Source organism: Epinephelus fuscoguttatus, linkage group LG4 (genome assembly GCF_011397635.1).
Source record: "Epinephelus fuscoguttatus linkage group LG4, E.fuscoguttatus.final_Chr_v1".
NCBI lineage: Eukaryota > Metazoa > Chordata > Actinopteri > Perciformes > Serranidae > Epinephelus > Epinephelus fuscoguttatus.
Genome location: NC_064755.1, coordinates 9,607,516 through 9,621,315, shown reverse-complemented (window position 1 = coordinate 9,621,315; position 13,800 = coordinate 9,607,516). Strand labels below are relative to the sequence as shown.

Below are 13,800 nucleotides of genomic sequence, written 5' to 3'. Positions count from 1 at the left end.
TTTTTGAAAACTGGATTTTCTTTTAGTACTAGGTAGCATGATAGTGACTGTAGAGTTCTAGCACAACTGCTGACTGCTGCTAGGCACCGTCACCGTCAGTGCGCTAAGGCAGGACCAAACCATTTCATGCAGATACAGGGGGGTGGTCAGTCAATATGGATGGTTACTTTTTTGTCAATGGGGATATTTAACTTTTACTGCCAAAAACAAGTAAAAACAAAGATATCATTAACTTTATTACAATATTTGGGGAAAAAAATTCTTAATGATGATGGTTTAATAATTTTATATAAATTTTTACCTATTTTTGGGGCCCCGGTCACACAGACACACCACAGCATGAGCAGTAGCTCAGTCCATAGGGACTTGGGTTGGGAACCGGATTGTCGCCTGTTCAAGTCCCTGTCCGGACCATAAATGTGGAGCGTGGACTGGTGGCTGGAGAGGTTCCAGTTCACCTCCTGGGCACTGCCGAGGTGCCACTGAGCAAGGCATTGAACCCCCCAACTGCTCTGAGCGCCTGTCATGGGCAGCCCACTCTGACATCTCTCCATTTAGTGCATGTATAGGTCCAGTTTGTGCATGTGTGTGTTCAGACCTGTGTGTAATTGACAACAGAGTGTAAAATTGAATTTCCCCTCGAGGATTAATAAAGTATATAAAAATAAATGCTCACAACTGTGTAGGCCACACATGTAGGCTACAATGTAGGCTGTGCGTAGAGCTGAAGCACAACTATAAATCCACCTTAAGAATGTAGACAAGTTTACAGGGTCATCAAGTGGGCACGCTCTCAATAACTGGTGTTTTTGTTGAGTTGGTCTCGCAACGCTAAGAAGGTTTAGCGATGTGTCCCAGAACCACTTCTGTATCTATATAGCCCTCTGAATTGGATGGATGAAATCCTACGTATGTGTCAGGAATAGTTTGATCCAATTAAACATATTTCACAGACTGCTTCTGTCCAGGAGTAGACCTGTGCAACTCAATCCAGAATTTGACCCAACTTTCAAACTGTGCAACCAAGACCTAGCAACCCCTTTTTATTCATTGTGGGCTTCCCAGGTATGAGACGATTTTGGGCTAAGAAAGTACGGCAACCATTTCTGGACACATATAATGTCTATACAACAATAAATATAACTTGATGCCTGTAACTGATAACCATAACAGCATATAATATATTCATATTATTTATTATTCACATTTATAACTTGTGTGTGTAGCATCATCAGCTAACAACCAGCTAATGACATGTTCCACTGCTTGGTACATAGTTATCACTGGCAGCAAGCTTGACCCAAAAATCAAACCCAGCAGTTTTCCCTTACCTACCTACCTACCAACAAATGTGAGGTCACACACTAAAGATAAAGAAAGTATAACCACAGGTATATTAACTGTCCACAGTTTCAGTCCTGTTTATTGGTCTGTTGGTATCAACTGATATGGCATGAAACTATTATCAACTCAACCTGTACTTCTCAAGTGACCGCTCTTTTTTTGGCTCCACAGACAGTTACAGCTATAAAGAGATCCGGTCCTTCGTGGAGAACAAGATCCCAGGAAAGAGTCGCACCAAGGACTTCCTGCGCTACAACCGCAAGGCTCTGAGTCGCATCTACCCAAAAGGCCAGCGTGTGGAGTCCTCCAACTACGACCCTTACCCACTGTGGGCCGTTGGCAGTCACATGGTGGCTCTCAACTACCAGACTGCAGGTACAGTAGTTTATCTGGGCTGAGCTTCTGGAAAGGACAACTGTAGAGGAAGATGTAGGGGGTCCATACAACATTTGTGCTCTTGTCTGTCCATCTTTACATGTTGTAGGGGACACACTAGCCCCATGTCTGACCTTTGTGCACTCCGTGACTTGAACAGACTTCTCAGCACAAACCTTACATTCGTGACCAGAGATGACGCTTCTAGTAGGCTTGGATAGTGGTCGAAGTATACAGCTCACACAGTGAATAAGATAACAGTGGGGCTAGGTTGCAAAAACAGATGTCAAACTCAAGTACAAGCATGTGCATACAAGTGCGCAAATGGCAGTAACGTTTGCAAAATGAATGTAATTATAAGTTAAAAGTGAAAGAGATGTACTGTACTGCATTGTGCCAGAAGTTACAGAAAATATAATTATTAAGTCCAGTTAGCAAGTCCAGTAGGATCTCAGCATCCTCCCAGTCCACTAACTACACAGTCGGTGGAACTCCATGGAGATATAAATCCCTGGCCGACTCCTTTCTCAGCTAGAACCTCGTTGAGGGGTTTGCTCTGCTGGCCTCTCTAAGTATCTCATTGAGGTTCTTAGCGTCTCTCCACCTTATGCTCCGTCCTGAGCACGCAGCAACATAGAAGATAATGATGGCCACCAGAGGCTGGTAGGACCAGCATCTTAGAAGTCGAGGCCTCTGAGCCACCACAGGAAGTAGAGCCAGCTCTGGCACTTCTTGTAGAGGGCCTTTGTGTTCCCAGTCCACTCTGATCCGCCAACCAGGTGAACTCCAGTCTTCCCCCAGGGTGGATACAGGGATTAAGCTAAGTTCCACCCTCTCCTCCCCCTCCCGTCAGTGCTCTGTCCAAAGCCACGGCCCCACAAGCTTGAACGCGCATTCTACAGTAGGAGTCAGCAGGGCAGAGGAGAGCCGAGTAAAACAACAAATCCCCCTGAAGCAAACAAATAATTACCTGCCTAACAGAAAGACAGCAACCTCTGCATCACTTTTCAGGCCCTTCAGCTCCCTCAGTTGTCTCCACCGTTCAAAAGCTGCACAGATGTTGATGTCTGGTTTGTCCTCTTGCTTTATCCAAAGCCTTTTTCGTCGCAGCCTTTTCTGCCTCTGACTTTCTCTTCTCAGCCTGTTTAGCGGGGCGAGCCGTTACAAATAACACTGAAAGTGATACTTTTGGTTGCATTTTCTCTGCCATTGTTCTGCTGAGGAGTGTGCTGAATATTTCCAACAATGGTGACACGTGATGAGTGCACATAGGGAGGAGGGAGGGAGGGACAGAGGGGGGCTCGGGCAGAACAAGACATGAAGGCATCTGATTGGTTCTTTCCATTCGCACTGAATGGCAGGGATTGGTCAGAGTTTTTACAGGCCTGCAGCTGCCACAGAGGTCAGATTTTTTTCATCCCTTTTTCAGACACATTATATATTGACTACTCTCAGGATGGAAGGACCATTTCACCCAATATAACAAGAAGTGTTTCTGAACAGGATTACTAACTATAGCTTTAATATATTATATTCAAACTATATTCATGTTCATAAAAGTTGCAAAATGGTTTTGTGAGTTTACAAATTTTTGTATCCGTGGAAGGTGTTTTATATTTACAGATTACACATTAACATACGGATTTTTGATCTGTTCACACAAATAATACTGAGACAAATCAATCTCCATAGTAAAGATACTACAGTAACGATAATCAAAAGGAATTCTACACATCTTTTAAGTCAAAATAAACAAACTTAAACAAATGAATCCGCTTTTATGTCTGTAACCTCCTGTCTACGACAGGCTGGGCTCAGATTAATCTGATCCGGTTTGATTTGGCAGTGGCAACCTCTTTTGCGACTGCATGCCTTTGCTGATGTAGTCCCCAGCAGGATTCCTGGGAGACGAGTGCTCCAACCACTACACTAAACAAACTTAAACAAATACATAAACAAATACTCTGTTGCGTAGATAGGGAGATATGCTGTCTCTCCGCCCCCCACTCTCCCACAAATTGGCCATTTAGGTGACATTCCCACACCACTGCACAATCCTGCGGCTATTGCTACAGTGCCAGATGTGGTGCAGCCTTAGTCCTGCAGACAGACAGTTGTACACTGATACACCTCACAATGACAGAGTCATTAGTGGGCATCTGCAGGTGACATGACTCAAGTCAGAGGTGTAAAGAGTAGACAGAAAGGAGGGGAGGACAGTCCCCTGGTGGGCCCTGTGTTGCTCATCACAGTTCCTGATATGCAGATCCTCACTAAGTTAGAGGAATAATATGGTAGAGAAAGGGGTCCCAAGTTTTGTGGAATCTTTTCACAGATCATCTGACTGTGTACTTTATTTTTCCTAGGTGGAGAAAAGACATTAAATCATTTAACCTTTAATTCTAATCCTTTATTTTGTTTATTTATTTGTTTATTTATGTATTCCCTTCTTCTTTATCTCTTCTGGCACTCAAGAAAGTGTGATCTGTACCCATTAGGACATTTGGGAAGGTGGGTGGGAGGGTGATTTCAGGGTGATTGGTTCGTAATGCTTTGTTTGTTTCTATGTTTGTGTATGGGTTGACAAATTCAACACTCCAGAAAAATGTCCGACTGCTGCAACAAGTACCTGCACTGTCTATTACTTGCTTTGAAGTCTGTTTAATAAATATACTTAAAAAATGAATATCAGTTAACATGTATGCTATATTTGGAATACTTTCATTGCTTTACTTTATACACTAACTAACAGTGGCAGCAGTAGGCCAGTGACTCCCGTGGTCTAACACTACCGTGTTTGTCAACAGAGTCTGGTGGCTTTGAGATAACAGCTTCAGTTTCCTGACAGAAAATGCTGTCTGACAGCAAAGTAATGCTGTGAAAATATTTGAAATATAATGTACACTTAAACTGATGCCGTATGTAATTTTTTTTATGTGGGCCTTTTATTGTAGGTGCTGGGTTATGTGAACTTTCATTAAAATAAGGGAAAGAGTCCTGAGGTGGTAACAGGGGAGAAAGAGAGACAGAGCAGACAGTACTTGCAAATGTTTTATATGGATTTATGTAATGAGGAGTGTATGCACTTTTTACAACAATTTCAGTACTGACTGCCTAAAGGTAAAGTGAAACTGTGTTTTCAGCCTTGTTATATGGCACATATGTAGAGCGGAGCTTTATATAATGTGTATGTGTCCACCCAGATAAATACACCCAACTGAACAGTGCCCTCTTCAGTCTGAACGGACGTACGGGTTATGTGCTGCAGCCGGAGCTAATGCGTGCTGATAACTACGACCCTTACCAGGAGAAGAAGAAGGTCAAGTACGACATTGCAGTTAGGGTATGTCTGTAAACAAACACACATTTTTTTTTAAATAACTGGCTAACACATACATCATCATCATTATCATCATCATTATGAGGTTGCTTCAGTACAGAGATACTCAGCTTGCTTTGCCCAGGGGCCACTTTTGCAAAATAACAGGAGGCCAAGGGCCAGTTAATAAGCAAACATTAATAATTAAGATTTGGCCAGTCTAGGACATAGACTGTATATAAAGATGGACGACAGGACAGCTCACCAAACGTGAAGCCAAAGCATGTTGATCGCTCCCTGTTGGCAAAGTACCTGCCCCCTCCATGTTAGTGGATGGGACATGGGCCAAACCAAAAAATCAAGCTACACGTCAAATACATGTTTAGAAAGTTCTTATCATGCTGATGTATATTCCAGTGTTAATCTCTCTGATAACTTTGGTTTTAATTAGCTTTTTTTAATGCTAAAAGGGGGGGGGGGGGCTATGCGTGCCAATCGGTATGCTTGTGATGAATGGTGCTGCTCATGATTAATCGATAGTGAATGTGCGGGACCGTGATACTACAGAGATCACTGCTGCATATAGATGTATAGTAATACTTAGCAAGGGGAAGAGTCTAATGGAATTACTCGCCTGGCACATAAAGATCTGTGACACCATTACAATATAAAGTCAATGAGCTGAGGGGGAACTTGTGGGCGGGGTCTGCAGAGGAAACAACATTGCGTATATTCAGCAAAGGGTGAAGTAAACCCGGAAGCTAAAAACTTTTTTTGGCATATGCACCAAGCGAGAAACTCCACTGGAATAAACAGGCACCAACTTGACACCTGGTATCTAGGTATTATTATATACCTATGGACAGTGCCCGTATCCAGGATATTTGGCTTCATTTTTGCACAGTAGGAGGAAGTGTCATCCATCTTTGTATACAGACATTGTTTTGGGATTTATTAAGTTTAGGGCCAAGTGTAATACTTTGACAGCCACGCTGTGTCATCATTTGAGAGGTGCATGATCATGGCTGATCTTTACTTTGTTATAAAGTAAGTTATTGCTGTATGAATAGCAGCATATTGATATTTTGCTAGTTCATCTAGAGAGAACCTGATAACAGCAGTTGCGTTTGTCTGCAGGTGATTGCTGCCAGACACCTTCCTAAGCCCGGCCGCAGCATCGCCAGTCCATTTGTGGAGATTGAGCTGTGTGGTCACACAGAGGAGAAGTTCAAGACTATTGTCTACCGTAAGGAGGGGGAGATGGGGAGGGTGACGTGACGGAAAGAGGGGAGAGGAAGAGATGAGACTGGAGTGAGAAATTATTTCTGATCATGTTAACAGTGCTGTCGTTCTGTCGCCTGCAGGTGATAATGGTCTGAATCCAGTATGGAAATCCCCAGCAGACGCTGTAATTTTCACAGTGTATGAGCCTGAACTCACCTTCTTGCGTTTTGTGGTCAACGAGGAGGACATGTTCTCAGACCCCAACTTCCTGGCTCAGGCCACATTTCCTGTCAAAGGCATCCGCTCAGGTGGGGACATGCACATACAGCACAGAGGGCCAGAGTTGGTCAATGGCTGCTCACATGAAGCTCATAAGTATTATCAAGCAACACTATTACTTTACCAATTATTTATTCCCAGAACTAGGTTTTCTGTGCACTATACATACTTAATCACTTTTCGGTTCTACCTTCTCTTTTATCTCTTTTGAGACAGTTCCACATACGGTATGAGTGATCAGTAAAGAGAAATTTGTCAAATGTTCCTACCCACATTTGACAAATGGTGTGAATATTTTCACTCAGGAAGTGTGAACAACTGTATATTATGTATACACAGTATCACCTCCACCCATTTTCCAAAGAATACAATAATGTTTTGAATATGATTTGAATATCTTCCACTGGTTTCACTGCAGTATGAAAATCAACCTGTAGAAACATGCTTGAAATAGTTAATACATCACAGTGAACATCAGGGCTGCTTTTAAAGCTCTGCTGCACAATGATGAAGCAAAATGCAAAAGTGCCTGTATCATCACTTAACAATAATATAACTTTGATTACAGCAGACAGACAGTGAGTGAATGGACATTAGTGGCTGCCTGCCAGGTTTACTGTCTGTTTTGTGTCAGTTTAAAGATTTTAAACTCATTTGGGTGCGCTTCAACTGATTTTGGGGTCAGTGGTGTAGGTTCAGAAGTCAGGGGCAGCTGGTCGTGAAAGTTAATTTAGCTCTTAGCACATAGTAATAGCTGAAGATGCTGTTGATGAACATACTGTATCAACAGGTCTGTTTGTTTTGGAGAGGAAGAGACTTCTGGGGACAATTCTACTCTCAGTAAAAACCTCCTGAACAATGAACACTGAAGGAATTCTAACCAGGAGAAGTTTCAGCTGGACTGGAAACCAATTAAAAGGCCCCTAAACCCATTACATAAAAAGCCAGATGTTAGCGGGTGTTAGTGGGTTTTTTGTGCCATGGGAAGGGAGCTTAACAGAAATAAAGCCGCAGAAATATGACGATTGGACCCACCCAACAAACAGAAATAACAAAGGTACAAGTCTAAATCATAGCAGTCACCACCCCACAGCTGCTGTCAAGGCTGGGAGATAAAAGAGAGTGAGCCAAAGTCCCTGCCCCCCTCTATGGGTTTTCCCCTTTAATCAGGCCAACCAGATCCACCTGAGAGGAAACACAAGATACACAAATCAGTCACAAGCATATGCACATACACATCATATCCAGTAGAGGGAGAGCATGTAACAAGAGGCACTGGCAAAATATACTTAAGGTGCCATGTATAGTTTGCAGTATGCCTGATGGGTACTTAAATGCAACAGATGTGCAGAGAGGGAGATGAATCAATGGAGGGTCAGTGGGGGCCCTCAGCTCCATTTTTCTCTGGACCTCCCAGCAGCTTTATCTGGCTCTACAGCAGTAATGTAAATAACATGAGAATTGTATTGAATGGGCGACAACAATTAAAAACACAGGTGTGGTCCTTTATTTTGTGGTTTGATATGATTGATTGATATGTACTGTTAATAAGAGGCTTAACTGTGTGTGCACAGAGCTGACTCAAAATGTTGTTTCTGCAGGTTACCGCTCTGTACCTCTAAAGAATGGCTACAGTGAAGACTTAGAGTTAGCCTCTCTGCTGGTCTACATCAATGTACAACAAGCAGGGGTGAGCAAACACACACACACACACACACACACACACACACACACACACACACACCAGTGATGATTTACATCTTCACTTTGATGTCAGTATGGAGATATTTCAGTAAACGTGATCACATGATTTGTCCTTCAGAGAGCAGAGGAGGAGCTGTACTCATCCTCCAGCCAGCTGAAGAAAAAGCAGGTGGAGCTCAGTGAACCTTTTCTGTACGACACACACACCAACATTCAGCGCGCCGCCGTCCCTCGCCAACATAACCACCTCATGAGAGAGGGCAGCACCAGCGAAAACCACAGGTTAGCCTCACAACTCACAACTGGGCAGTTATTGTAAATGAAATTAAATGTGTAAAGTTCCCAAATATTTCCACTATATTTTCTTTGTGCTGCAGGACAAAAGAAAAGAAGGTAAACAACAGTAAGTTCTACTCATGAAGACTCAGCAGAACTCACCTGTCTACTTCCTTCCTGACTGAGTGGTGGAGAAATGCGGACTACAAATCTAACATCACCCCATCTGCTTACTCAAGGAATTGTGATCTTTCCAAATGTGACGTGTTACTATTTTTCATTTTCATACCAAAAAAAAGTTTTCTATTTATTTAAGATAACAAATCAATATTTGTAATATTTTCTCAAATATGGAAATATAATGCACGTCTTGAGAGGTTATTTCCCTAAAAGCCCTCTGGGAAATGTAGGGAACCATTAAACCATGAAGTAGAACTAGATGAGGCAGGTTGGGGGAAGGTGAATTGTGCAACCCCTTCTGAACAGATAATATGTGAGGTTGTGACATTTCCTCGGAGGAGTCCCCACAGACAGCCAATGTAGTGCTTAATAATTGCATTCAGCCGGTAATCAAACTGCATTGCTTTAGAGGTGGACCACACTGATACTTATATTTATTTTCAATTAACCAAGAATGTAACTGAAAAAAATGTACTGATACAACCCTTTTGTTTTCACTCCCATTATATCACAGGTGTCAGTTAGAAAAAGATCTGAGACTTTTTTCATGCAGTCAATAGATGTATATCTCTCAAAGTTTGGTCACAAATTACAGTAACTGAAATAATTGTCAGTTAGCACTTATCCTTTTTCAAGACAATCCATCCACCTGACAGATGCGACACATCAAGATGCTGATTAAACAGTGTCATTGCCACACAGGTGTGCCTTTGGATGGACACAATAAAAAATAATAAACTCTAAAATGTGCAGTTTGATCCCACAGCACAATGACACAGATGTTTTCCATAAGTTCTCCAATATTGTTTCAGTGTATTTGGCAGTACATCCAACCACCCTCACAACCGCAGACCATGTGTAACCACACCAGCTCAGGACCACCATATCCTGTGTCTTCACCTGCATTGTGATCTGCATCGGACAGCTGATGCAATACCTGGTTTGCACAACTGGAAAATTTCTGCACAAACTGTCAGAAACTGTCTCAGGGAAGCTCATCTGCATGCTCATCATCCTCACCAGGGTCTTTGTCAATTAAAGGACTTGTGCAGTTGTAAGGGTGGTTGGATGTGCTGCCAAATTTGTTGGAGACAGCTTGTGGTAATGAAATGAACATTCAGTTCATGGGCAGCAGCTCTGATGGACACTCCTGCAGTCAGTAGTCCAATAGCACGCTCTCTCAAAACTTGTGTCATCTGCATCATTGTGTTGTGTGATCAAACTGCACATTTTAGAGTGTTCTTTTATTGTGACCATCCCAAGGCACGCTTGTGTATTAATGATGTTGTTTAATCAGCATATGTCACACCTGTCAGGTGGATGGATAATCTTGGAAAAGGTGAAGTGCCCACTGACCAGGATTTTAACAAATTTGCGACCACAATTTGAGAGATATATATTGAGTGCATAAAAAAAGTCTGAGATCTTTAACTTAAACCTGTGAAAAATGGAAGCAAATACAAAAGTGTTGTGTTTAAATTATTGTTCAGTATAGTTTCACTGCAGTACAGCAGACTGTTCTTCTGCCAGAGAGCTTCTGTTGAATTAATCTTTTTTGTGTGTGTCTTAATTTCAAATCCTGATGAGTGTATACAACTGATATGGAGTGTGACACACAGGCTGCCGTGTGAGTCTTACAACATAGAAAAGCTGTTTTCTTTGCACTATAATGTGTTGTTTCTTTGAAAGTGAAGCCGGAGTAGTGAAAACAGGTGATGAAATGAGAATATTTCATGTATTTAATTTGAAGCCAGGTGATGTTTATAGCTTTCCTATAACTCCTCTGACACCTCCTAATGAATTGAGTCAATAAAGTTTGCTTGGTGAACTATACCTCGTGTCTGTTTAATAATTTAATTTTCCTATTTCGCATAGCTGTGTTGGATAGTATTCACTTTAATATTAAACATGTATTCATGCTGTTAACATTAAATAGTTTAGCAGGCTGTCCAAAAAGCTGGCCATTATACATTTCCCAATGTAAGTCTATGGGAAAAAGTCTTTTTGGGCCCAATGGCATCACATGACGGGCTTGGGAGTTGATATTCCACTGTTTGACCACTATGAAAATTCCCTCAACACCTGGCATGCTTCCTGGGGGCTTGGTGGCCACTTGCAGTATTACAGAGAAAAAAAATCCCCTGCATAAAGCATTTTCCCCATAGGCCATTATTATAAAGGAGACGTCCGTAAAATGTGCCGTTTGTGATGTCATCATATTGTAAAGTTTATGAGCCAAGTGAGAACTCTCAGGTGAAGCCAGTGGGAGAAACGCTACTGCACATATTCAATGGGCCATACCGCGGAAGTAAATCCAGAAGCTAGAAATTTTTTTGCTGAATGCTCCAGGCAAGCAACTTCATTTGAATGAATAGGCGCCACCCTGACATCCAGTATCTGGATATTATTATACACTGCAGAGCCATATTAACCAGTTCTCACACACAAGGCTACCATACAAGGTGCCATCACCTTAACATTAACATTTCAATCTGAGGTGCAGTATCTTGCCCAAGGATACTTCGACATGCAGACTGGAGGAGCAAGGGATCAAACACCCTATTATCCAATTAGTGGAGCCACAGCTAGAGTTAAAGTCTGTTGAGCATACATGGTGCAAACCTACTGACTTCTGAGATCAGTTGTATAATGTTGTCTGTGTAAGGAAATTATTTAGGTGAGTTCAGATATCCCAGGATGGACTTGTAGTAATTAAGTTTAAGGTCATACACACTGAAAGATGCAGGTGTTTACCACGCAGAGAAGAACAATAAGGAGTTGGTTTATGGAAAGTGTAGAATCAACACTAGGGACTGCAAAAAGACTAAAAGTCAGTCTCTTCTGTGTTCCATTTTTTTTAAAAACAAATCCTCATCTGCAAGTCAATCAATCCTATGCATGTGCAATTCCAAATTGCTGGAGTACTCATTTCAAACTATATCAGATGTACACACTTGAATATATATGAATATATATATATATATATATATATGTATATATATGATGAATATAGATGGATTTCCCGTTGTAGACAGTCTGTATCATCTGGAGGACACCCTATGTCTGTGTAGGTGTTTGTGTGCAACTGGTATTCCCAGGCAGGGAATACCACACAGCTATCACATGATCACAAAAAATTCAAATGTTGCCATTTCACTTGCATCAAATTCATCTCAATTTGTTTCAGTTAGAAATGAGTTTATGCTGAACAGCTATAATGAGGTCATGTGGACATGTATCTACAGCTAAATGGGGCAGGGTGTGTAGGTAAATGCTACATCACTTTATCAGTGAAAATGCCTGGGTGTGTGGCCTACACTGAAACACCTAATGTGTCAGTGTGCGTCACCGTTACAACCCTGTAGTGACATCCCTCCAAGCTATTCAGTGTCTGTTTATGTGTGGAATGGGTGCTTGTGTTTATCGTCTGTGCTATTTATTGTAATGTCCTCATTGTGTGTGTGTGTGTGTGTGTGTGTTTATTCTTAGTTCTATCAGTCTGTCACAGACCTCATTATCATCCTGTTTTCTGCTCTGCGCCAGACAATACAGCTGCCATCACAAGCTATCTGTGGATACCAAGATATGTAACACGATGCAGTAAGCCTTCAAGTCACACCAACAGACTCTGTGTCTCTCAGTCTGCAACCACACAGTCCAGTTTATATTTTATGCTTCAAGAAAGGCAAAGCAAAGACAAACTGGAGGCTGAAATGGCCACTACAACACTGTTTAGTATTGCAGCAACAGTACAAAATTGAAACAAATGTAGGCACATTAATTGTGCACTCCCTACAAATCCGTCATCTGCAGAGGAATTCATTTCATTTTGGGGAGTTAGGTCCAGGTATTCTCTGGTGGTGTGCATGTTAATGCTTTGGTGCAGGGGTCTGGGCATGCGTGCCACCATTGGCCAAGCTGTTCGACCGCTGAACACCCTGCATCCACACATCCTAAAGGTTCATCCCCCCTTCCCATTCTATAGAAACCCTGCACTACTACACTTTACACTGGACATTGTCACCTGCAGTGCATCCATGACTCTCATGCATAGTTAGTCTACACTGCTATTTATTTATATTCATATTCATTTAACCTGTCATTTATTCCATTATGCACTTTAAATACCAGATGCCTCTTAGTCCAGGGCTCCTTACATTCTAAGTGTGCTTTTATTTATTTGTATATGTATATATGTACACATGTATGTGTATAAGCATGTATATGTATATACGTGTGATGCGTATATATCTTTTATAACTTGACGTGATGTGTATGTGTATATATATATTTTTTGTAATTTTTTATCTTTATATTTTTAAACTTGCAGTGTGTGATATGTGTATATTATTTGCTGCAGCCTCATTTTCACAACAACGGACACACACTCCCTCTCTCAGGGCCCATCTGAGAGGGTTTTGTGGGCAGTGTATAGTGCCTTTATAGGAGTTTTAAAGGGGTTTATAGTTGTCATTGGAAAATGTGTCATTATGAGTGGCCTTCAGGGCCCCTTTTCTCCAATTTTATTTGGGGGCCCCAAATATTTGCCTGGTTTGCTTCCCCCGATGCTGCACCTCTGACCACAGTACGCACAGTATTCCTAACTAGAAGTCTTTAGATGATGTCACACACCTTTGAGACACAAGGAATGCAACCATTTGTTTGACCCTTTGACTCTTTAACCAAAAAATCACCTTCCCATTTGACTCACAGGTCATCTTCCAGTTAAAGTTAGGTGGGGCCTCTGGCTCACTAGACTTCTTCTTTATCATGACACAATGTGAAATATTTCTACAGTCACTTTGTGTTTTGAGCTAAACATGAACATCAGAATGCTAACATGCTAATAATTACAATGCTGACATACTGATGTTACACAGATATGTTTACCATGTTCTGTACAACTGAGTCTGTATTGTATTTGATTTCATAAAGTATTTGAATTTTAACCCAATGATGGCGTCAGACGAAAAGGTAGCAGTTCAACTAAGTCATTAAGTGGTAGCATTTGGACACCATGAATGTTTGCACCAACTGTTGTGCTTGTCTATCCAGTAAATATCCAGAGATATTCTATGATGTTCCGTGAGGAAGCAATA

At 41.6% G+C, this 13,800-nt stretch overlaps 1 protein-coding gene across 1 annotated transcript in view; it reads left to right on the top strand.

The window, feature by feature from the left end:
* The window catches only part of plcg2 (phospholipase C, gamma 2), a 45,029-nt gene extending 34,495 nt beyond the window's left edge, over positions 1 to 10,534 (top strand). The window contains exons 27-33 of the mRNA XM_049573713.1: positions 1,516 to 1,719; positions 4,923 to 5,062; positions 6,176 to 6,284; positions 6,403 to 6,570; positions 8,143 to 8,231; positions 8,364 to 8,527; positions 8,623 to 10,534. Coding sequence (XP_049429670.1) covers positions 1,516 to 1,719; positions 4,923 to 5,062; positions 6,176 to 6,284; positions 6,403 to 6,570; positions 8,143 to 8,231; positions 8,364 to 8,527; positions 8,623 to 8,665 — 917 coding nt within the window. The 3' untranslated portion in view covers positions 8,666 to 10,534. The remainder of the gene's footprint in view (positions 1 to 1,515; positions 1,720 to 4,922; positions 5,063 to 6,175; positions 6,285 to 6,402; positions 6,571 to 8,142; positions 8,232 to 8,363; positions 8,528 to 8,622) is intronic.
* The last annotated feature ends 3,266 nt before the right edge of the window (positions 10,535 to 13,800 follow it).